The 26,128-nt window shown below is 47.5% G+C and overlaps 1 protein-coding gene across 1 annotated transcript in view; it reads left to right on the forward strand.

The window, feature by feature from the left end:
• The window catches only part of LOC311118399 (exostosin-1a-like), a 113,130-nt gene extending 98,491 nt beyond the window's left edge, over positions 1 to 14,639 (forward strand). Inside the window, exons 7-11 of the mRNA XM_084193204.1 lie at positions 1,941 to 2,036; positions 4,857 to 4,946; positions 5,206 to 5,366; positions 13,410 to 13,581; positions 14,130 to 14,639. Coding sequence (XP_084049330.1) covers positions 1,941 to 2,036; positions 4,857 to 4,946; positions 5,206 to 5,366; positions 13,410 to 13,581; positions 14,130 to 14,315 — 705 coding nt within the window. The 3' untranslated portion in view covers positions 14,316 to 14,639. The remainder of the gene's footprint in view (positions 1 to 1,940; positions 2,037 to 4,856; positions 4,947 to 5,205; positions 5,367 to 13,409; positions 13,582 to 14,129) is intronic.
• The last annotated feature ends 11,489 nt before the right edge of the window (positions 14,640 to 26,128 follow it).

The following is a 26,128-nucleotide window of genomic DNA, read 5'->3' on the forward strand; positions in this document are numbered from 1 at the left end:
TATCTAGCTCACAGCACCACATCTCAACACTGTGGCCCGCTAGGCTATCTAGCTCACAGCACCACATCTCAACACTGTGGCCCGCTAGGCTATCTAGATCACAGCACCACATCTCAACACTGTGGCCCGCTAGGCTATCTAGCTCACAGCACCACATCTCAACACTGTGGCCCGCTAGGCTATCTAGCTCACAGCACCACATCTCAACACTGTGGCCAGCTGGGCTATCTAGCTCACAGAACCACATCTCAACACTGTGGCCCGCTAGGCTATCTAGCTCACAGCACCACATCTCAACACTGTGGCCCGCTAGGCTATCTAGCTCACAGCACCACATCTCAACACTGTGGCCCGCTAGGCTATCTAGCTCACTGCACCACATCTCAACACTGTGGCCCGCTAGGCTATCTAGCTCACAGCATCACATCTCAACACTGTGGCCCGCTAGGCTATCTAGCTCACAGCACCACATCTCAACACTGTGGCCAGCTAGGCTATCTAGCTCACAGCACCACATCTCAACACTGTGGCCCGCTAGGCTATCTAGATCACAGCACCACATCTCAACACTGTGGCCAGCTAGGCTATCTAGCTCACAGCACCACATCTCAACACTGTGGCCAGCTAGGCTATCTATCTCACAGCACCACATCTCAACACTGTGGCCAGCTAGGCTATCTAGCTCACAGCACCACATCTCAACACTGTGGCCCGCTAGGCTATCTAGATCACAGCACCACATCTCAACACTGTGGCCCGCTAGGCTATCTAGCTCACAGTGCCACATCTCAACACTGTGGCCCGCTAGGCTATCTAGCTCACAGTGCCACATCTCAACACTGTGGCCCGCTAGGCTATCTAGCTCACAGCACCACATCTCAACACTGTGGCCCGCTAGGCTATCTAGATCACAGCACCACATCTCAACACTGTGGCCCGCTAGGCTATCTAGCTCACAGCACCACATCTCAACACTGTGGCCCGCTAGGCTATCTAGCTCACAGCACCACATCTCAACAATGTGGCCCGCTAGGCTATCTAGCTCACTGCACCACATCTCAACACTGTGGCCCGCTAGGCTATCTAGCTCACAGCACCACATCTCAACACTGTGGCCCGCTAGGCTATCTAGCTCACAGCACCACATCTCAACACTGTGGCCCGCTAGGCTATCTAGCTCACAGCACCACATCTCAACACTGTGGCCAGCTAGGCTATCTAGCTCACAGCACCACATCTCAACACTGTGGCCCGCTAGGCTATCTAGCTCACAGCACCACATCTCAACACTGTGGCCCGCTAGGCTATCTAGATCACAGCACCACATCTCAACACTGTGGCCCGCTAGGCTATCTAGCTCACAGCACCACATCTCAACACTGTGGCCCGCTAGGCTATCTAGCTCACAGCACCACATCTCAACACTGTGGCCCGCTAGGCTATCTAGCTCACAGCACCACATCTCAACACTGTGGCCCGCTAGGCTATCTAGATCACAGCACCACAATGCCAGTACTGTGTGCGCGCCCAGTTCACTCCTAGCACCGCATGCCCGTATGTGGTTAGCATGAGTCATAGAATCAACCCAGAAATAGAACTCCTTCTGCAGTAAGAACCTTGTAGAATGTAGATGTTTTTGCTCCTGGTGGCGGTCGCCAAGTCTCAGTACTTTGCCTAGGTAACAGCTAGCACCGTGCTGTATGAGGTTGGCATGAGTCATAGAATCAACCCAAAAATATAATTTTGAGTTAGATATATACTTATATATCTCTACGTTGCACATTTCATGTTGTCACAATATAGATTTCTTTATCAATGTTACATGAATGTGTGCTTTTATATCAGGTAATCATAATTCATATAGTAGCTTTTGGTTGTGATATAAGCTATCCAAAGGAAGACATCATTTCATGTTTTAAATGTACGTCATATTTTTCCAGGTGATAATCCTATGGAACTGTGACAAGCCCCCCCCGGCCAAACACCGCTGGCCTGCCACCTCTGTACCTGTCCTGGTCATAGAAGGGGAGAGCAAGGTGAGTTCTCTGTACCTGTCCTGGTCAGAGAGGGGGAGAGCCAGGTGAGTCCTCTGTACCTGTCCTGGTCATAGAGGGGGAGAGCCAGGTGAGTCCTCTGTACCTGTCCTGGTCATAGAGGGGGAGAGCCAGGTGAGTCCTCTGTACCTGTCCTGGTCATAGAGGGGGAGAGCCAGGTGAGTCCTCTGTACCTGTCCTGGTCATAGAGGGGGAGAGCCAGGTGAGTCCTCTGTACCTGTCCTGGTCATAGAGGGGGAGAGCCAGGTGAGTCCTCTGTACCTGTCCTGGTCATAGAGGGGGAGAGCCAGGTGAGTCCTCTGTACCTGTCCTGGTCATAGAGGGGGAGAGCCAGGTGAGTCCTCTGTACCTGTCCTGGTCATAGAGGGGGAGAGCAAGGTGAGTCCTCTGTACCTGTCCTGGTCATAGAGGGGGAGAGCCAGGTGAGTCCTCTGTACCTGTCCTGGTCATAGAGGGGGAGAGCCAGGTGAGTCCTCTGTACCTGTCCTGGTCATAGAGGGGGAGAGCAAGGTGAGTCCTCTGTACCTGTCCTGGTCATAGAGGGGGAGAGCCAGGTGAGTCCTCTGTACCTGTCCTGGTCATAGAGGGGGAGAGCCAGGTGAGTCCTCTGTACCTGTCCTGGTCATAGAGGGGGAGAGCCAGGTGAGTCCTCTGTACCTGTCCTGGTCATAGAGGGGGAGAGCCAGGTGAGTTCTCTGTACCTGTCCTGGTCATAGAGGGGGAGAGCCAGGTGAGTCCTCTGTACCTGTCCTGGTCATGGAGGGGGAGAGCCAGGTGAGTCCTCTGTACCTGTCCTGGTCATAGAGGGGGAGAGCCAGGTGAGTCCTCTGTACCTGTCCTGGTCATAGAGGGGGAGAGCCAGGTGAGTCCTCTGTACCTGTCCTGGTCATAGAGGGGGAGAGCCAGGTGAGTTCTCTGTACCTGTCCTGGTCATAGAGGGGGAGAGCCAGGTGAGTCCTCTGTACCTGTCCTGGTCATAGAGGGGGAGAGCCAGGTGAGTTCTCTGTACCTGTCCTGGTCATAGAGGGGGAGAGCCAGGTGAGTCCTCTGTACCTGTCCTGGTCATAGACGGGGAGAGCCAGGTGAGTCCTCTGTACCTGTCCTGGTCATAGAGGGGGAGAGCCAGGTGAGTCCTCTGTACCTGTCCTGGTCATAGAGTGGGAGAGCCAGGTGAGTCCTCTGTACGTGTCCTGGTCATAGAGGGGGAGAGCCAGGTGAGTCCTCTGTACCTGTCCTGGTCATAGAGGGGGAGAGCCAGGTGAGTCCTCTGTACCTGTCCTGGTCATAGAGGGGGAGAGCCAGGTGAGTCCTCTGTACCTGTCCTGGTCATAGAGGGGGAGAGCCAGGTGAGTTCTCTGTACCTGTCCTGGTCATAGAGGGGGAGAGCCAGGTGAGTCCTCTGTACCTGTCCTGGTCATAGAGGGGGAGAGCCAGGTGAGTCCTCTGTACCTGTCCTGGTCATAGAGGGGGAGAGCCAGGTGAGTCCTCTGTACCTGTCCTGGTCATAGAGGGGGAGAGCCAGGTGAGTCCTCTGTACCTGTCCTGGTCATAGAGGGGGAGAGCCAGGTGAGTTCTCTGTACCTGTCCTGGTCATAGAGGGGGAGAGCCAGGTGAGTCCTCTGTACCTGTCCTGGTCATAGAGGGGGAGAGCCAGGTGAGTCCTCTGTACCTGTCCTGGTCATAGAGGGGGAGAGCCAGGTGAGTCCTCTGTACCTGTCCTGGTCATAGAGTGGGAGAGCCAGGTGAGTCCTCTGTACCTGTCCTGGTCATAGAGGGGGAGAGCCAGGTGAGTCCTCTGTACCTGTCCTGGTCATAGAGGGGGAGAGCAGGGTGAGTTCTCTGTACCTGTCCTGTTCATAGACGGGGAGAGCCAGGTGAGTTCTCTGTACCTGTCCTGTTCATAGACGGGGAGAGCCAGGTGAGTCCTCTGTACCTGTCCTGGTCATAGAGGGGGAGAGCAAGGTGAGTCCTCTTCTCCTATAGCTTCACATACATCAATATGCTTTATGGATACAGAGACAAGTCTAAATATAGCCCTAGTAAGCACATTCTAATGATATCTAGTCATTTATATTGATTGTTCTAAGATATCTAGACATTTGAATTGATTGTTCTAGGATATCTAGTTATTTGTATTGATTGTTCTAAGATATCTAGTCATTTGTATTGATTGTTCTAAGATATCTAGTGATTTATATTGATTGTTCTAAGATATCTAGTCATTTGAATTGATTGTTCTAGGATATCTAGTCATTTGTATTGATTGTTCTAAGATATCTAGTCATTTATATTGATTGTTCTAAGATATCTAGTCATTTGAATTGATTGTTCTAGGATATCTAGTCATTTGTATTGATTGTTCTAAGATATCTAGTCATTTGTATTGATTGTTCTAAGATATCTAGGCATTTGTATTGATTGTTCTAAGATATCTAGTCATTTGAATTGATTGTTCTAGGATATCTAGTCATTTGTATTGATTGTTCTAAGATATCTAGTCATTTGTATTGATTGTTCTAAGATATCTAGTGATTTATATTGATTGTTCTAAGATATCTAGTCATTTGAATTGATTGTTCTAGGATATCTAGTCATTTGTATTGATTGTTCTAAGATATCTAGTCATTTGTATTGATTGTTCTAAGATATCTAGTGATTTATATTGATTGTTCTAAGATATCTAGTCATTTGAATTGATTGTTCTAGGATATCTAGTCATTTGTATTGATTGTTCTAAGATATCTAGTCATTTGTATTGATTGTTGCAGTGACGAGCCCTACTGTTTGTTGCTGTGTCTTCAGGTGATGAGCAGTCGTTTCCTGCCCTATGACGCCATACCAACAGACGCCGTTCTGAGTCTGGACGAGGATACCGTTCTCTCTACTACTGAGGTGAGTTACTGCCAGTAGTTTATTACTACCGTATGTAAACTAAAGGGGTACCACAAGGTTCTATTTTAGGCCCAGATCTGTTCACCATTTCTATAAATGACATGGGCAAAGCTATGAAAAAAAACGGTCAACTTCATCTGTATGCTGTGGCACTGTCACAACAGGTGACCTGAAGCTGAACGGGAGGATTGCGTGTTATACTGGAGTTGCGTTACGAGCTTTAGGTGCTCAGTGTTGCCACTCTCTCCCTTTTTTGCAGGTGGACTTTGCTTTCACAGTGTGGCAGAGTTTCCCAGAGAGGATTGTGGGATACCCGGCCAGGAGTCATTTCTGGGACAGCAACAAGGAGAGGTGGGGTTACACCTCCAAGTGGACCAACGACTACTCTATGGTCCTGACAGGTGCTGCTATATACCACAGGTGAGAAGGCGGGCACGACGCTACAGGCCAAGCCTTCTCCTGGAGACCTACTAGATGTCCGGGCTTTTGCTCCAGCCCTTAGCCAGTGATTAATAGAATCAGTTGTGTTAGATTAGGGGCTGAAACAAAACCGGGCAGGAGGGTAGTTAGCTCTCCAGGAGTAGGGTCGGCTACCGTTGAGCCGCAACTTTGACTGTTTCATATCAAAACAGCTATAGGGGAGCTGACTGAAGTCTAACTCCAACTAATGTTACCTGTCCTCCAGATATTACCACTACCTGAACACCAGCTACCTGCCGGCCAGTCTGTCTAATCCTAACTCCAACTGATGTTACCTGTCTTTACCTGTAGATGTTACCACTACCTGTCTTTACCTGTAGATGTTACCACTACCTGTAGATATTACCACTACCTGTAGATATTACCACTACCTGTCTTTACCTGTAGATATTACCACTACCTGTAGATATTACCACTACCTGTAGATATTACCACTACCTGTAGATATTACCACTACCTGTAGATATTACCACTACCTGTCTTTACCTGGAGATATTATCACTACCTGTAGATATTACCACTACCTGTAGATATTACCACTACCTGTAGATATTACCACTACCTGTAGATATTACCACTACCTGTCTTTACCTGGAGATATTATCACTACCTGTAGATATTACCACTACCTGTCTTTACCTGTAGATATTACCACTACCTGTAGATATTACCACTACCTGTAGATATTACCACTACCTGGAGATATTACCACTACCTGTAGATATTACCACTACCTGTAGATATTACCACTACCTGTAGATATTACCACTACCTGGAGATATTACCACTACCTGTAGATATTACCACTACCTGTAGATATTACCACTACCTGTAGATATTACCACTACCTGTAGATATTACCACTACCTGTAGATATTACCACTACCTGTCTTTACCTGTAGATATTACCACTACCTGTAGATATTACCACTACCTGTAGATATTACCACTACCTGTAGATATTACCACTACCTGTAGATATTACCACTACCTGTAGATATTACCACTACCTGTCTTTACCTGGAGATATTACCACTACCTGTAGATATTACCACTACCTGGAGATATTACCACTACCTGTAGATATTACCACTACCTGGAGATATTACCACTACATGGAGATATTACCACTACCTGTAGATATTACAACTACCTGTCTTTACCTGGAGATATTACCACTACCTGGAGATATTACCACTACCTGTCTTTACCTGTAGATATTACCACTACCTGGAGATATTACCACTACCTGGAGATATTACCACTACCTGGAGATATTACCACTACCTGTAGATATTACCACTACCTGTAGATATTACCACTACCTGTCTTTACCTGGAGATATTATCACTACCTGTAGATATTACCACTACCTGTCTTTACCTGTAGATATTACCACTACCTGTAGATATTACCACTACCTGTAGATATTACCACTACCTGTAGATATTACCACTACCTGTCTTTACCTGGAGATATTACCACTACCTGTAGATATTACCACTACCTGTCTTTACCTGGAGATATTACCACTACCTGTAGATATTACCACTACCTGGAGATATTACCACTACCTGGAGATATTACCACTACCTGGAGATATTACCACTACCTGGAGATATTACCACTACCTGGAGATATTACCACTACCTGTCTTTACCTGTAGATATTACCACTACCTGTATATATTACCACTACCTGGAGATATTACCACTACCTGTAGATATTACCACTACCTGGAGATATTACCACTACCTGGAGATATTACCACTACCTGTAGATATTACCACTACCTGTAGATATTACCACTACCTGTCTTTACCTGGAGATATTATCACTACCTGTAGATATTACCACTACCTGTCTTTACCTGTAGATATTACCACTACCTGTAGATATTACCACTACCTGTAGATATTACCACTACCTGTAGATATTACCACTACCTGGAGATATTACCACTACCTGTAGATATTACCACTACCTGTAGATATTACCACTACCTGGAGATATTACCACTACCTGTCTTTACCTGTAGATATTACCACTACCTGTAGATATTACCACTACCTGGAGATATTACCACTACCTGTAGATATTACCACTACCTGTAGATATTACCACTACCTGGAGATATTACCACTACCTGTCTTTACCTGTAGATATTACCACTACCTGTAGATATTACCACTACCTGGAGATATTACCACTACCTGTACAGTGAGGGAAAAAAGTATTTGATCCCCTGCTGATTTTGTAAGTTTGCCCACTGACAAAGACATGATCAGTCTATAATTTTAATGGTAGGTTTATTTGAACAGTGAGAGACAGAATAACAACAAAAAAATCCAGAAAAACGCATATCAAAAATGTTATAAATTGATTTGCATTTTAATGAGGGAAATAAGTATTTGACCCCCTCTCAATCAGAAAGATTTCTGGCTCCCAGGTGTCTTTTATACAGGTAACGAGCTGATATTAGGAGCACACTCTTAAAGGGAGTGCTCCTAATCTCAGCTTGTTACCTGTATAAAAGACACCTGTCCACAGAAGCAATCAATCAATCAGATTCCAAACTCTCCACCATGGCCAAGACCAAAGAGCTCTCCAAGGATGTCAGGGACAAGATTGTAGACCTACACAAGGCTGGAATGGGCTACAAGACCATCGCCAAGCAGCTTGGTGAGAAGGTGACAACAGTTGGTGCGAATATTCGCAAATGGAAGAAACACAAAAGAACTGTCAATCTCCCTCGGCCTGGGGCTCCATGCAAGATCTCACCTCGTGGAGTTGCAATGATCATGAGAACGGTGAGGAATCAGCCCAGAACTACACGGGAGGATCTTGTCAATGATCTCAAGGCAGCTGGGACCATAATCACCAAGAAAACAATTGGTAACACACTACGCCGTGAAGGACTGAAATCCTGCAGCTCCCGCAATGTCCCCCTGCTCAAGAAAGCACATATACAGGGCTGTCTGAAGTTTGCCTGGGTGAAAGTGTTGTGTTCAGATGAGACCAAAATCGAGCTCTTTGGCATCAACTCAACTCGCCGTGTTTGGAGGAGGAGGAATGCTGCCTATGACCCCAGGAACACCATCCCCAACGTCAAACATGGAGGTGGAAACATTATGCTTTGGGGGTGTTTTTCTGCTAAGGGGACAGGACAACTTCACCGCATCAAAGGGACGATGGACGGGGCCATGTACTGTCAAATCTTGGGTGAGAACCTCCTTCCCTCAGCCAGGGCATTGAAAATGGGTCGTGGATGGGTATTCCAGCATGACAATGACCCAAAACACACGGCCAAGGCAACAAAGGAGTGGCTCAAGAAGAAGCACATTAAGGTCCTGGAGTGGCCTAGCCAGTCTCCAGACCTTAATCTCATAGAAAATCTGTGGAGGGAGCTGAAGGTTCGAGTTGCCAAACGTCAGCCTCGAAACCATAATGACTTGGAGAAGATCTGCAAAGAGGAGTGGGACAAAATCCCTCCTGAGATGTGTGCAAAGCTGGTGGCCAACTACAAGAAACGTCTGACCTCTGTGATTGCCAACAAGGGTTTTGCCACCAAGTACTAAGTCATGTTTTGCAGAGGGGTCAAATACTTATTTCCCTCATTAAAATGCAAATCAATTTATAACATTTTTGACATGCGTTTTTCTGGATTTTTGTTGTTGTTATTCTGTCTCTCACTGTTCAAATAAACCTACCATTAAAATTATAGACTGATCATGTCTTTGTCAGTGGGCAAACGTACAAAATCAGCAGGGGATCAAATACTTTTTTCCCTCACTGTAGATATTACCACTACCTGTCTTTACCTGTAGATATTACCACTACCTGTAGATATTACCACTACCTGGAGATATTACCACTACCTGTAGATATTACCACTACCTGTAGATATTACCACTACCTGTAGATATTACCACTACCTGTCTTTACCTGTAGATATTACCACTACCTGGAGATATTACCACTACCTGTAGATATTACCACTACCTGTAGATATTACCACTACCTGGAGATATTACCACTACCTGTAGATATTACCACTACCTGTAGATATTACCACTACCTGTAGATATTACCACTACCTGTAGATATTACCACTACCTGTAGATATTACCACTACCTGTAGATATTACCACTACCTGGAGATATTACCACTACCTGGAGATATTACCACTACCTGGAGATATTACCACTACCTGGAGATATTACCACTACCTGTAGATATTACCACTACCTGTAGATATTACCACTACCTGTAGATATTACCACTACCTGTAGATATTACCACTACCTGTAGATATTACCACTACCTGTAGATATTACCACTACCTGTAGATATTACCACTACCTGTAGATATTACCACTACCTGGAGATATTACCACTACCTGGAGATATTACCACTACCTGTAGATATTACCACTACCTGGAGATATTACCACTACCTGTAGATATTACCACTACCTGTAGATATTACCACTACCTGTAGATATTACCACTACCTGTAGATATTACCACTACCTGTAGATATTACCACTACCTGTAGATATTACCACTACCTGTAGATATTACCACTACATGGAGATATTACCACTACCTGTAGATATTACCACTACCTGTCTTTACCTGTAGATATTACCACTACCTGTAGATATTACCACTACCTGTAGATATTACCACTACCTGTAGATATTACCACTACCTGGAGATATTACCACTACCTGTAGATATTACCACTACCTGGAGATATTACCACTACCTGTAGATATTACCACTACCTGTAGATATTACCACTACCTGTAGATATTACCACTACCTGTAGATATTACCACTACCTGTAGATATTACCACTACCTGTAGATATTACCACTACTGTCACGTGGGTCGATGTCGTCCAAGTATGACCAAGGCGCAGCGTGTCCAAGAAACATGACTTTATTTATTCAAAAGTCTGGAACAAAACAACAAAACACGACCGATACGTGAAGTCCTCTGCAACACTGACAGAACTAAGAACAAAAACCCACAACTCCCACAAGAAAACATACAGAATAAATATGGCTCCCAATCAGAGATAACGAGCCGACAGCTGACACTCGTTACCTCCGATTGGGAGTCAATGACCAAACCTAGAATTACAACCAACAGAAAGGCAAACCTAGAAATACAACACCAAAACCCAACAAATCAAAATACACCCTGGCTCAAATACAAAAGTCCCAGAGCCAGAGTGTCACAGTACCCCCCCCTAAAGGTGCGCACTCCGGGCGCACCAGCATACAGTCTAGGGGAGGGTCTGGGTGGGCGTCTGTCCACGGTGGCGGTTCTGGCCCTGGTCGTGGTCCCCACCCCACCTTAGTCACTATCCGCCTCCGTAGCCTCCTCCACATGACCACCCCCCAACTACACCCCACTGGATTAAGGGGCGGCACCGGACTAAAGGGCAGCACCGGACTAAGGGGCAGAACCAGGATAAGGGGCAGCACCAGGCTAAGGGACAGCACCGGACTCAATGGCGGATCCTGGCTGGCTGGCTCTGGCGGGTCCTGGCTGGACGGCTCTGGCGGATCCTGGCTGGACGGCTCATGGCCGGCTGAAGGATCTGGCTGCTCATGGCTGACTGACGGATCTGGCTGCTCATGGCTGGCTGACGGATCTGGCTGCTCATGGCTGGCCGACGGATCTGGCTGCTCGTGGCTGGCCGACGGATCTGGCTGCTCATGGCTGGCTGAAGGATCTGGCTGCTCATGGCTGGCTGACGGATCTGGCTGCTCATGGCTGGCTGACGGATCTGGCTGCTCATGGCTGGCTGACGGATCTGGCTGCTCATGGCTGGCCGACGGATCTGGCTGCTCATGGCTGGCTGACGGATCTGGCTGCTCATGGCTGGCCGACGGATCTGGCTGCTCATGGCTGGCCGAAGACTCTGGCTGATCCTGTCTGGCGGAAGGCTCTGGCTGATCCTGTCTGGCGGAAGACTCTAGCGGCTCCGGTCTGGCGGACGGCTCTGAAGGCTCATGGCAGACGGGCGGCTTAAGCGCCTTTGGGCAGACGGGCAGTTCAGGCCCCGTTGGGCAGACGGCAGACTCTGGCCGTCTGAGGCGCACCGTAGGCCTGGTGCGTGGTGCCGGAACTGGAGGTACCGGGCTGAGGACACGCATCTCAGGGCTAGTGCGGGGAGAAGCAACAGGGTATGCTGGACCCTGGGGACGCACATAAGGGCTAGTGCGGAGAGCCGGAACAGGGCATGCTGGACCCTGGGGACTCACATAAGGCCTAGTGCGGAGAGCCGGAACAGGGCATGCTGGACCCTGGGGACTCACATAACGCCTAGTGCGGAGAGCCGGAACAGGGCATGCTGGACCCTGGGGACTCACATAACGCCTAGTGCGGGGAGAAGGAACAGGGCATGCTGGACCCTGGGGACGCACATAAGGGCTAGTGCGGAGAGCCGGAACAGGGCATGCTGGACCCTGGGGACGCACATAAGGGCTAGTGCGGAGAGCAGCAACAGGACGCCCAGGACTCGGGGAACACACAGGAGGCTTGGTGCGTGGTGTAGGCACTGGTGGTACTGGGCTGGAGCGGGGAGGTGGCGCCGGAAATACCGGACCGTGCAGGCGTACTGGCCCCCTTGAGCACTGAGCCTGCCCAACCTTACCCGGCTTGATGCTCCCCGTCGCCCGACCAGTACGGGGAGGTGGAATAACCCGCACCGGCCTATGTGGGCGAACCGGGAACACCATGCGTAAGGCTGGTGCCATGTACGCCGGCCCGAGAAGACGCACTGGTGGCCTGATGCGTTGGGCCGGCTTCATGACATCCGGCTCAACGCTCAATCTAGCCCGGCCGATACGTGGAGCTGGAATGTGTCGAACCGGGCTATGCCTGCGTACAGGAGACACCATGCGCTCTACTGCGTAACACGGTGTCTGCCCGTACTCTCGCTCTCCACGGTAAGTCCAGGGAGTAGGCGCAGGTCTCCTACCTGACTTCGCCACACTCCCTTTAAGCCCCCCCCCAAGAAATTTTTGGGTAGTACCCACGGGCTTCCAGCCTTGACTCCGTGCTGCCTCCTCATACCGCCTCCTCTCGGCTTTAGCTGCCTCCAGCTCTTCACGAGGGCGGCGATATTCTCCCGGTTGTGCCCAAGGACCCTTTCCATCCAGTATCTCCTCCCAAGTCCATGAATCCTTGATAGGCGTCCATAAATCCTGTTGCCGCTTGACACGCTGCTTGGTCCTTTTATGGTGGGTTTTTCTGTCACGATCGTCTGAGGAAGCGGACCAATACGCAGCGCGTGGAGTGAACATGATGACTTTATTTACATAAAAGCAACCACGAAAACAACAAACAAATGACGATAGTGAAGTCCTACAGTAACTATGACTGAACCTGGAACAAAAACCCACAACTCCCACAAGAAAACATACAGAATAAATATGGCTCCCAATCAGAGATAACGAGCCGACAGCTGACACTCGTTACCTCCGATTGGGAGTCAATGACCAAACCTAGAATTACAACCAACAGAAAGGCAAACCTAGAAATACAACACCAAAACCCAACAAATCAAAATACACCCTGGCTCAAATACAAAAGTCCCAGAGCCAGAGTGTCACAACTACCTGTAGATATTACCACTACCTGTAGATATTACCACTACCTGGAGATATTACCACTACCTGTAGATATTACCACTACCTGTAGATATTACCACTACCTGTAGATATTACCACTACCTGTCTTTACCTGTAGATATTACCACTACCTGTAGATATTACCACTACCTGTAGATATTACCACTACCTGGAGATATTACCACTACCTGGAGATATTACCACTACCTGTACACCAGCTACCTGCCGGCCAGTCTGAAGGGGCTGATGGACCAGCTGTCTAACTGTGAACCCTGACCTTAACCCTACCGGTCAAACCCTAACCCTACCTGTACCTGTCTTTACCTGTAGATATTACCACTACCTGTACACCAGCTACCTGCCGGCCAGTCTGAGGGGCCTGGTGGACCAGCTGTCTAACTGTGAAGACATCCTGATGAACTTCCTGGTGTCAGCCATCACCAAGCTGCCTCCCATCAAGGTCACCCAGAAGAAACAGTACAAGGAGACCATGATGGTGCAGGTGAGGGCTTTCTGGTCTTTCTTTTAGGCCTGCTTAGGAACAACTGGAGATATTACTATACAACACAGGAAATGATACATTCACAAGGAGTTTACACACACGTCCAACAAACGTTTCAGATGCAGGGTACAATCCAATGTAACGTGAAAGGAATCACAATTACCTGCACATTGAGGTTGAGCCTTCTCAGGAACAACTCTGGCTTTGAGTCGTCGTCCTGGCGGGTGTACCATATCTGTAGGGGAAAGGTTGATAAAGGTTGTTCTTGATTTATTTCCCATTTCACAGTTAATGCACAGGAAGTGCCATGGCTCTTTCATGTTATCCTTATTTCCTTAATGTTCCTGATGACTTCAACAGACGCCACAGCTCCAACCTCCATTGTTATAGAAGTTTCTTATTGTTGCGGAAATATATTGGGTTTCTTTTCCTTCACAATGAAATTTGTGAAAAATAAACAAACCAATAACCACAGTAAAACCATCAACTTTAACTGGTAACATTATGAATGCATCATTACTAATGTCTCGGTCTCTCTCTCCCTGCAGACCTCCAGAGCGTCTGGGTGGGCCGACCCAGACCACTTTGCCCAGCGGCAGAGCTGCATGAATAAGTTTGCCAGCTGGTTTGGCAGCATGCCCCTGGTGCACTCTAATATGCGACTGGACCCGGTGCTGTTTAAAGACCAGGTGTCCATACTGAGAAAGAAATACAAGGACATAGAAAGACTATAACAACCCGATCCCCTCTGTCTCCATGGTGGAGTGGAGAGAGACAGAGAGAGACTAGAACAGCCTGATCCCCTCTGTCTCCATGGTGGAGTGGAGAGAGACAGAGAGACTAGAACAGCCTGATCCCCTCTGTCTCCATGGTGGAGTGGAGAGAGACAGAGAGAGACTAGAACAGCCTGATCCCCTCTGTCTCCATGGTGGAGTGGAGAGAGACAGAGAGAGACTAGAACAGCCTGATCTCCTCTGTCTCCATGGTGGAGTGTAGAGAGACAGAGAGACTAGAACAGCCTGATCTCCTCTGTCTCCATGGTGGAGTGTAGAGAGACAGAGAGAGACTATAACAACCCGATCTCCTCTGTCTCCATGGTGGAGTGTAGAGAGACAGAGAGAGACTATAACAACCCGATCCCCTCTGTCTCCATGGTGGAGTGGAGAGAGACAGAGAGAGACTAGAACAGCCTGATCCCCTCTGTCTCCATGGTGGAGTGGAGAGAGACAGAGAGACTAGAACAGCCTGATCCCCTCTGTCTCCATGGTGGAGTGGAGAGAGACAGAGAGAGACTAGAACAGCCTGATCCCCTCTGTCTCCATGGTGGAGTGGAGAGAGACAGAGAGACTAGAACAGCCTGATCCCCTCTGTCTCCATGGTGGAGTGGAGAGAGACAGAGAGAGACTAGAACAGCCTGATCCCCTCTGTCTCCATGGTGGAGTGGAGAGAGACAGAGAGAGACTAGAACAGCCTGATCCCCTCTGTCTCCATGGTGGAGTGGAGAGAGACAGAGAGACAGAGAGACTAGAACAGCCTGATCCCCTCTGTCTCCATGGTGGAGTGGAGAGAGACAGAGAGACTAGAACAGCCTGATCCCGTCTGTCTCCATGGTGGAGTGGAGAGAGACAGAGAGAGACTAGAACAGCCTGATCCCCTCTGTCTCCATGGTGGAGTGGAGAGAGACAGAGAGAGACTAGAACAGCCTGATCCCCTCTGTCTCCATGGTGGAGTGTAGAGAGACAGAGAGACTAGAACAGCCTGATCCCCTCTGTCTCCATGGTGGAGTGGAGAGAGACAGAGAGACTAGAACAGCCTGATCCCCTCTGTCTCCATGGTGGAGTGGAGAGAGACAGAGAGAGACTAGAACAGCCTGATCCCCTCTGTCTCCATGGTGGAGTGGAGAGAGACAGAGAGACAGAGAGACTAGAACAGCCTGATCCCCTCTGTCTCCATGGTGGAGTGGAGAGAGACAGAGAGAGACTAGAACAGCCTGATCCCCTCCGTCTCCATGGTGGAGTGGAGAGAGACAGAGAGAGACTAGAACAGCCTGATCTCCTCTGTCTCCATGGTGGAGTGGAGAGAGACAGAGAGACTAGAACAGCCTGATCCCCTCTGTCTCCATGGTGGAGTGGAGAGAGACAGAGAGACTAGAACAGCCTGATCCCCTCTGTCTCCATGGTGGAGTGTAGAGAGACAGAGAGAGACTAGAACAGCCTGATCCCCTCTGTCTCCATGGTGGAGTGGAGAGAGACAGAGAGACTAGAACAGCCTGATCCCCTCTGTCTCCATGGTGGAGTGGAGAGAGACAGAGAGAGACTAGAACAGCCTGATCCCCTCTGTCTCCATGGTGGAGTGGAGAGAGACAGAGAGAGACTAGAACAGCCTGATCCCCTGCTGTCTCCATGGTGGAGTGGAGAGAGACAGAGAGACTAGAACAGCCTGATCTCCTCTGTCTCCATGGTGGAGTGGAGAGAGACAGAGAGACAGAGAGAGACTAGAACAGCCTGATCTCCTCTGTCTCCATGGTGGAGTGGAGAGAGACAGAGAGACTAGAACAGCCTGATCCCCTCTGTCTCCATGGTGGAGTGGAGAGAGACAGAGAGACTAGAACAGCCTGATCCCCTCTGTCTCCATGGTGGAGTGGAGAGAGACAGAGAGACTAGAACAGCCTGATCCCCTCTGTCTCCATGGTGGAGTGGAGAGAGACAGAGAGACTAGAACAGCCTGATCCCCTCTGTCTCCATGGTGGAGTGGAGAGAGACAGAGAGAGACTAGAACAGCCTGATCCCCTCTGTCTCCATGGTGGAGTGGAGAGAGACAGAGAGACTAGAACAGCCTGATCCCCTCTGTCTCCATGGTGGAGTGGAGAGAGACAGAGAGAGACTAGAACAGCCTGATCCCCTCTGTCTCCATGGTGGAGTGGAGAGAGACAGAGAGAGACTAGAACAGCCTGATCCCCTCTGTCTCCATGGTGGAGTGTAGAGAGACAGAGAGAGACTAGAACAGCCTGATCCCCTCTGTCTCCATGGTGGAGTGGAGAGAGACAGAGAGACTAGAACAGCCTGATCCCCTCTGTCTCCATGGTGGAGTGTAGAGAGACAGAGAGACTAGAACAGCCTGATCCCCTCTGTCTCCATGGTGGAGTGGAGAGAGACAGAGAGACTAGAACAGCCTGATCCCCTCTGTCTCCATGGTGGAGTGTAGAGAGACAGAGAGACTAGAACAGCCTGATCCCCTCTGTCTCCATGGTGGAGTGGAGAGAGACAGAGAGAGACTAGAACAGCCTGATCCCCTCTGTCTCCATGGTGGAGTGTAGAGAGACAGAGAGACTAGAACAGCCTGATCCCCTCTGTCTCCATGGTGGAGTGTAGAGAGACAGAGAGACTAGAACAGCCTGATCCCCTCTGTCTCCATGGTGGAGTGGAGAGAGACAGAGAGAGACTAGAACAGCCTGATCCCCTCTGTCTCCATGGTGGAGTGGAGAGAGACAGAGAGAGACTAGAACAGCCTGATCCCCTCTGTCTCCATGGTGGAGTGTAGAGAGACAGAGAGAGACTAGAACAGCCTGATCCCCTCTGTCTCCATGGTGGAGTGGAGAGAGACAGAGAGAGACTAGAACAGCCTGATCCCCTCTGTCTCCATGGTGGAGTGGAGAGAGACAGAGAGAGACTAGAACAGCCTGATCCCCTCTGTCTCCATGGTGGAGTGGAGAGAGACAGAGAGAGACTAGAACAGCCTGATCCCCTCTGTCTCCATGGTGGAGTGGAGAGAGACAGAGAGACTAGAACAGCCTGATCTCCTCTGTCTCCATGGTGGAGTGTAGAGAGACAGAGAGACTAGAACAGCCTGATCTCCTCTGTCTCCATGGTGGAGTGGAGAGAGACAGAGAGACAGAGAGAGACTAGAACAGCCTGATCCCCTCCGTCTCCATGGTGGAGTGGAGAGAGACAGAGAGAGACTAGAACAGCCTGATCCCCTCTGTCTCCATGGTGGAGTGGAGAGAGACAGAGAGAGACTAGAACAGCCTGATCCCCTCTGTCTCCATGGTGGAGTGGAGAGAGACAGAGAGACTAGAACAGCCTGATCCCCTCTGTCTCCATGGTGGAGTGGAGAGAGACAGAGAGACAGAGAGACTAGAACAGCCTGATCCCCTCCGTCTCCATGGTGGAGTGGAGAGAGACAGAGAGACAGAGAGACTAGAACAGCCTGATCCCCTCTGTCTCCATGGTGGAGTGGAGAGAGACAGAGAGAGACTAGAACAGCCTGATCCCCTCTGTCTCCATGGTGGAGTGGAGAGAGACAGAGAGAGACTAGAACAGCCTGATCCCCTCTGTCTCCATGGTGGAGTGGAGAGAGACAGAGAGACTAGAACAGCCTGATCCCCTCTGTCTCTATGGTGGAGTGGAGAGAGACAGAGAGACTAGAACAGCCTGATCCCCTCTGTCTCCATGGTGGAGTGGAGAGAGACAGAGAGAGACTAGAACAGGCTGATCCCCTCTGTCTCCATGGTGGAGTGGAGAGAGACAGAGAGACAGAGAGACTAGAACAGCCTGATCCCCTCTGTCTCCATGGTGGAGTGGAGAGAGACAGAGAGAGACTAGAACAGCCTGATCCCCTCTGTCTCCATGGTGGAGTGGAGAGAGACAGAGAGAGACTAGAACAGCCTGATCCCCTCTGTCTCCATGGTGGAGTGGAGAGAGACAGAGAGAGACTAGAACAGCCTGATCCCCTCTGTCTCCATGGTGGAGTGGAGAGAGACAGAGAGACTAGAACAGCCTGATCTCCTCTGTCTCCATGGTGGAGTGGAGAGAGACAGAGAGAGACTAGAACAGCCTGATCTCCTCTGTCTCCATGGTGGAGTGGAGAGAGACAGAGAGAGACTAGAACAGCCCGATCCCCTCTGTCTCTATGGTGGAGTGGAGAGAGACAGAGAGACAGAGAGACTAGAACAGCCTGATCCCCTCTGTCTCCATGGTGGAGTGGAGAGAGACAGAGAGACTAGAACAGCCTGATCCCCTCCGTCTCCATGGTGGAGTGGAGAGAGACAGAGAGAGACTAGAACAGCCTGATCCCCTCCGTCTCCATGGTGGAGTGGAGAGAGACAGAGAGAGACTAGAACAGCCTGATCCCCTGCTGCCTCCTGGAAGGACAGGAGTGTAGAGAAATGGGAGACACACAGGGACCCTCCCAGAGAGAAGAGAGGAACAGGGGAAGAGAAGAGAGGAGAAGAGGGGAGGACCGGGCGCTGTGGAGCCAGGACGCCACGATTGCGTCTTCCACTCTAACCCTCCGTCCTTGTCCGCTGTTGCTGGTGCTAACAGTGGTAACCGTGACAACCCAGGCTGTATTTGGTAGGAGCTGTACACAGACAGAAAACGAGTTTATGCACAACTGACAACGTGGACGTCTGGGGAACTTTGTTCTAGAACTTTCTAGAATGTTCTAATGACTATGGACAGAGGAGGTCCATGGCTGACGACGTCTCCTCAGGGTCAATACGGCGCCATTCTAGTCAAGGGAATCCATGCTGCAGTCCTATCTACGGTCTACTTGGTAGACTGTCTCTACAGACTGTGTTCAGTCTACTAGTGGGAAACCTCTCCCACCCACCTCCAACCTGCTAAACTCTACAATGAAACCGAGGGAGGAGTGCTTCTTTAGTTATAGACGCTAACCCCTATTCTGTTCGGTTCTAAACACTATGCACAGGTTCAAGAGAGAATTGCTGCCAGAATCTGAAAGTACTATTTAGCTCTGTTTCAGTTAGCTTGTAAAGTGGCCAGCAGCACTAGTCTCTCTACTGTGTTCAGCCTTGGCTGGGGTCTGTGTTTTCCTGCCTTGGCTGGGGTCTGTGTTTTCCTGGCTGGGGTCTGTGTTTACCTGCCTTGGCTGGGGTCTGTGTATTCCTGCCTTGGCTGGGGTCTGTGTTTTCCTGCTGTAAGAAGCTAGGGATACACAACTCAACCACAGAACTGAGATTTCACCGTGCCTCCAGTTATGACTAATGTAGTTGTGGTTGTTGTGATCTGGGAGTCTGAGTGTGAATGGAAACTCACCTTGATCACGCTGCTTCTCTTTGATGATTTTGAGCTTTTTAACTTGATTTGCCATTTTCTTTTAGGGGGCTATATTTTCCGATGTTGTAAAGAAGTTCTGACTGAAGTACAATGAACCTTGCCCTTTGACCTCATCATCCTTATCCCTTATAGCATATTGAAAGGTTGACAGTTGACATAGCATATTGATCCATCTGCATTGAAAGGTTGACAGTTGACATAGCATATTGATCCATCTGCATTGAAAGGTTGACAGTTGACATAGCATATTGATCCATCTGCTTTGAAAGGTTGACAGTTGACATAGCATATTGATCCATCTGCATTGAAAGGTTGACAGTTGATATAGCATATTGATCCATCTGCTTTGAAAGGTTGACAGTTGACATAGCATATTGATCCATCTGCATTGAAAGGTTGACAGTTGACATAGCATATTTATCCATCTGCATTGAAAGGTTGACAGTTGACATAGCATATTGATCCATCTGCATTGAAAGGTTGACAGTTGACATAGCATATTGATCCATCTGCTTTGAAAGGTTGACAGTTGACATAGCATATTGATCCATCTGCATTGAAAGGTTGACAGTTGACATAGCATATTGATCCATCTGCACTGAAAGGTTGACAGTTGACATAGCATATTGATCCATCTGCACTGAAAGGTTGACAGTTGACATAGCATATTGATCCATCTGCACTGAAAGGTTGACAGTTGACTTTCCCCTATTTAATGCAGTGTTATATCAGAGATGAGTTGAGACATCATGGTGCGGTCACACCATAGTGAAACATCAAGGAATATAAAGGATTATATTTAAGGGGTGAGTATACCAACTGGGAACAAGTTCTTCTATGCCATTTATTCTCTGTTCCACGTTCTTCCCCTCACAAGACCAGGTGAACCACTATATTAATAATATAGCCATCTAGCACATACTTTTATCCGAGGATATACATTTTACTTGTGGGTGGTCCCAGGAATCGAACACACTATCAAGACTAACACCCATATCACCTGTTTTTACCAATAAAGGCACTCTACTTTGTCCATCTTCAGCTCATTAACATGAACATGATCAGATTGATTGATTGAGTTGACACGTTCATAACCTTTAGAGTTAAAGGGGTATTTCGGGATTTTGGCAATGAGACCCTTTATCTACTTCCCCGGAGTCAGATGAACTCGTGGACACCGTTTTTATGTCTCTGTGACCAGTATGAAGGAAGTTAAGAGGTAGTTCCGCGAGCCAATGCTAACTAGCGTTAGCGCAATGACTGGAAGTCTATGGGTATCTGCTAGCATGCTAGCAGGGACATGACTAGTCTTTATTTGAGCAGGTACTTGAATGTCTGATCTGAGGGAGAGCTGTACAGTATATCTACACTACCATTCAAAAGTTTGGGGTCACTTAGAAATTTCCTTGTTTTCGAAAGAAAAGCAATTTTTGGGTCCATTAAAATAACATCAAATTGATCAGAAATACAGTGTAGACATTGTTAATGTTGTAAATGGCTATTGTAGCTGGAAACTGCTGATTTTTAATGGAACATCTACATAGGCGTACAGAGGCCCATTATCAGCAACCATCAGTCCTGTGTTCCAATGGCACGTTGTGTTTGCTAATCCAAGTTTATCATTTTAAAAGGCTAATTGATCATTAGAAAAAATCACAACTGAGCAAGAGGACAAATACATTAGAGTGTCTAGTTTGAGAAACCGACGCCTCACAGGTCCTCAACTGGCAGCTTCATTCAAAAGATTAAAGATGGGCAAAAGAACACAGACACTGTACAGAGGAAGATTGGAAAAAAGTGTTATGGACAGACGAATCGAAGTTTGAGGTGTTCGGATCACAAAGAAGAACATTTGTGAGACGCAGACCAAATGAAAAGATGATGGAGGAGTGCTTGATGCCATCTGTCAAGCATGGTGGAGGCAATGTGATGGTCTGGGGTGCTTTGGTGGTGGTAAAGCGGGAGATAAAAGGAGTCTTGAAGAAGGAAGGCTATCACTCCATTTTGCAACGCCATGCCATTTCCTGTGGACGGCGCTTGATTGGAGCCAATTCCCTCCTACAACAGGACAATGACCCAAAGCACAGCTCTTAACTATGCAATAACTATTTAGGGAAGAAGCATTCAGCTGGTATTCTGTCTATAATGGAGTGGCCAGCACAGTCACCGGATCTCAACCCTATTGAGCTGTTGTGGGAGCAGCTTGACCGTATGGTACGTAAGAAGTGCCCATCAAGCCAATCCAACTTGTGGGAGGTGCTTCAGGAAGCATGGGGTGAAATCTCTTCAGATTACCTCAACAAATTGACAACTAGAATGCCAAAGGTCTGCAAGGCTGTAATTGCTGCAAATGGAGGATTCTTTGACGAAAGCAAAGTTTGATGGACACAATTATTATTTATGTTAAAAATCATTATTTCTAACCTTGTCAATGACTACATTTCCTATGCATTTTGCTATACAGTAATCCCTCGTTTATCGCGGGGGTTACGTTCCGAAAATGACCCGCGATAAGTGAAATCCGCGAAATAGAAAACTTTTTTTTTTACAATTAGCAACTATTACATGTATACAAATACAGTGACTCACGTGTAGGCCGTTTCGTCGACATTATGGGTTTAGAAGATGTTCGAAATTACAAGATAATTTGGCCAACTTAATGTAAATTTGCCAAGCTGTTTTATGTACGTACACATAACTGCACGAGACGACAAAATGATAGCACAATTCGTAGCATGTTTTGATACAAGAAGCGGGAGTGAGTTTTTAGCGAATCAGAATGCAGAGCACAATGCACCAAAAAAAAAAAAAAAATGCATTATGAAAATCCGCGAAATAGCGAATCCGCAATAAGTGAACCGCGAAGTGGCGAGGGATCACTGTATTTCCTATTCAAACTCATTTCATGTATGTTTTCATGGAAAACAAGGACATTTCTAAGTGACCCCAAGCTTTTGAACGGTAGCGTACAGTTGAAGTCGGAAGTTTACATACACTTTAGCCAAATACATTTAAACTCAGTTTTTCACAATTCCTGACATTTAATCCTAGTAAAAATTCCCTGTCTTAGGTCAGTTAGGATCACCACTTTATTTTAAGAATGTGAAATGTCAGAATAATAGTAGAGAGAATGATTTATTTCAGCTTTTATTTCTTTCATCACATTCCCAGTGGGTCAGAAGTTTACATACACTCAATTAGTATTTGGTAGCATTGCCTTTAAATTGTTTAACTTGGGTCAAACGTTTCGGGTAGCCTTCCACAAGCTTCCCACAATAATTTGGGTGAATTTTGGCCCATTCCTCCTGACAGAGCTGGTGTAACTGAGTCAGGTTTGTAAGCCTCCTTGCTCGCACACGCTTTTTCAGTTCTGCCCACAAATCTTCTATAGGATTGAGGTCAGGGCTTTGTGATGCTTCACGGTTGGGATGGTGTTCTTCGGCTTGCAAGCCTTCCCCTTTTTCCTCCAAACATAACGATGGTCATTATGGCCAAACAGTTCTATTTTTGTTTCATGAGACCAGAGGACATTTCTCCAAAAGGTACGATCTTTGTCCCCATGTGCAGTTGCAAACCGTAGTCTGGCTTTTTTATGGCGGTTTTGGAGCAGTGGCTTCTTCCTGGCTGAGCGGCCTTTCAGGTTATGTCGATATAGGACTCGTTTTACTGTGGATATAGATACTTTTGTACCTGTTTCCTCCAGCATCTTCACAAGGTCCTTTGCTGTTCTGGGATTTATTTGACTTTTCGCACCAAAGTACGTTCATCTCTAGGAGACAGAACGCGTCTCCTTCCTGAGCGGTATGATGGCTGCGTGGTCCCATGGTGTTTATACTTGCGTACTATTGTTTGTACAGATGAATGTGGTACCTTCAGGCGTTTGGAAATTGCTCCCAAGGATGAACCAGACTTGTGGAGGTCTACAATTCTATTTCTGAGGTCTTGGCTGAATTCTTTTGATTTTCCCATGATGTCAAGCAAAGAGGCACTGAGTTTGAAGGTAGGCCTTGAAATACATCCACAGGTACACCTCCAATTGACTCATATTATGTCAATTAGCCTATCAGAAGCTTCTAGAGCCATGACATCATTTTCTGGAATTTTCCAAGCTGTTGAAAGGCACAGTCAACTTAGTGTATGTAAACTTCTGACCCACTGGAATTGTGATACAGTGAATTATAAGTGAAATAATCTGTCTGTAAACAATTGTTGGAAAAATTACTTGAGTCATGCACAAAGTAGATGTCCTAACCGACTTGGCAAAACTATAGTTTGTTAACAAGAAATGTGTGGAGTGGTTGAAAAAACGAGTTTTAATGACTCCAACCTAAATGGATGTAAACATCCGACTTCAAATGTTTATAGATCAATTATTAACATTACATTTCTCTTATTGTGCCAACAGTCCAAAGCTTTAATCTTCCAGGATTTCACATCCCTAGCTTAAATAATGTTCCCTTGTTTTGACTGTAGGTGAGAGCTGTGTGACTGTAGGTGAGAGCTGTGTGACTGTAGGTGAGAGCTGTGTGACTGTAGGTGAGAGCTGTGTGACTGTAGGTGAGAGATGTGTGACTGTAGGTGAGAGATGTGTGACTGTAGGTGAGAGCTGTGTGACTGTAGGTGAGAGCTGTGTGACTGTAGGTGAGAGCTGTGTGACTGTAGGTGAGAGCTGTGTGACTGTAGGTGAGAGCTGTGTGACTGTAGGTGAGAGCTGTGTGACTGTAGGTGAGAGCTGTGTGACTGTAGGTGAGAGCTGTGTGACTGTAGATGAGAGCTGTGTGACTGTAGGTGAGAGCTGTGTGACTGTAGGTGAGAGCTGTGTGACTGTAGGTGAGAGCAGTGTGACTGTAGGTGAGAGCTGTGTGACTGTAGGTGAAATGAATGTGCCTTTTAAAGAAAGCCACTTCAGAATGATTGTATTGTTGCCTTTAACAGAGGAGCAAGTTCCCATTTTAGTTTAGTTGATCTCTGTGTCCAATAACACAGACACGTGCAGTAGCTGCTGTTTAGGTGACCTTATTGTCTAACACTGGACTACGTCTGATCTGTAACAGACATTCCTGCCTTTGTTTAGTAGGAACATTATGGGGCCTCTGTTGGTTCAGTCATAGCCTGGTCCCAGATCTGTTTTGTACCGTCTTGCCAACTCCTGCTATGGTCATTGTAGCGCAGCACAAACTGATCTGGGACCAGGCTAATTCAGACAGACCTCACCTATGTTGGTATTTATCAGACCGATTTTTAATGTTCGCTACTCTCTGCCTGTTCTCTTCCTCTACCCTCGTAATTACAGACATCATTTTATAGAGATGAAGATTCAAATAGAAAAATCACCATTTTGTAAACCGATTTTATAAAAAATTAAAAAATAATGGATACATTTGTTGTTATGTTTCCTTCATGTGTTGTATTGATGTGTTCATGTGAATTGAATCTGTAGGCCTAGTATCTACCCTACTAGCCATTGGAGGCCAACGTTCCACCACCCCCACTGCTCTTAACACACTTAGACAGGCTAATACCACTACACAGATAAATAGCAGTAGTTATAATTCATTAAATAATCCATCTGGACATTTTTACTGCGGCAGGAAAGTTCCTCATTTCCCCTCACATCCTCTTGTAAATCAGGCACTCTGACATTGGCAGAGCATCATTCCCAAGCATACTTTGCATGTTAGGTGGAACGGTGGGGCGTCACTGGGCGAGCCAGACTAAGTTATACCGCTGCTTGTCTCCTGTGTGTGTGTGTGTGTGTGTGTGTGTGTGTGTGTGTGTGTGTGTGTGTGTGTGTGTGTGTGTGTGTGTGTGTGTGTGTGTGTGTGTGTGTGTGTGTGTGTGTGTGTGTGTGTGCTGAGCCCCGTGCCAAACAGCAGCTGTGTACGTCAGTCTGGGAGCGAGGCAGCGATCGGTTTAGACATAAATAACAGCATCCATCTATCTATCCACGCTGATCCCATAGTGGTACCACTGCCAGCGAACCACCCCACCTCTGGACTGGACTCAATGCCCTGATATTGGGTGGCTTCCAGATACACAAATCACCCAATCTGCCCGGGCTTAGTACAGGATCGTCATCATATCATGCTGATGGGGTTCGTGAGATGTGACCCCTCTCCAGATGTTGTACAGATCTGATGTTCTGGGATGAATTAGTCTATCTGGAAAACATCAACCTCCCATTCTGTTAAGGTAGATCTCTGTAGTACTGCAGGATGACAGTTAAATGGCTGTGGGCCAGCTAATTTTAATTAATTTAATTTTAATGTTTTAATTTTAGTCATTTAGCAGACGCTCTTATCCAGAGTGAGTGCATACATTATTTTTTTTATTTTTCATACTGGCCCCCTGTGGGAATCGAACCCAAAACCTAACCAAGGTTTTAGACGGACGCAATCTACTGTATAAACTGCGGTGATCAAGTTATCTGCACCAAACTCCCTCTCGACAGATGGTCTAGTGTGTCATGC

The sequence above is a fragment of the Coregonus lavaretus genome, assembly GCF_964263955.1.
Source record: "Coregonus lavaretus genome assembly, contig: HAP1_SCAFFOLD_480, whole genome shotgun sequence".
NCBI classification, from domain to species: Eukaryota; Metazoa; Chordata; class Actinopteri; order Salmoniformes; family Salmonidae; genus Coregonus; species Coregonus lavaretus.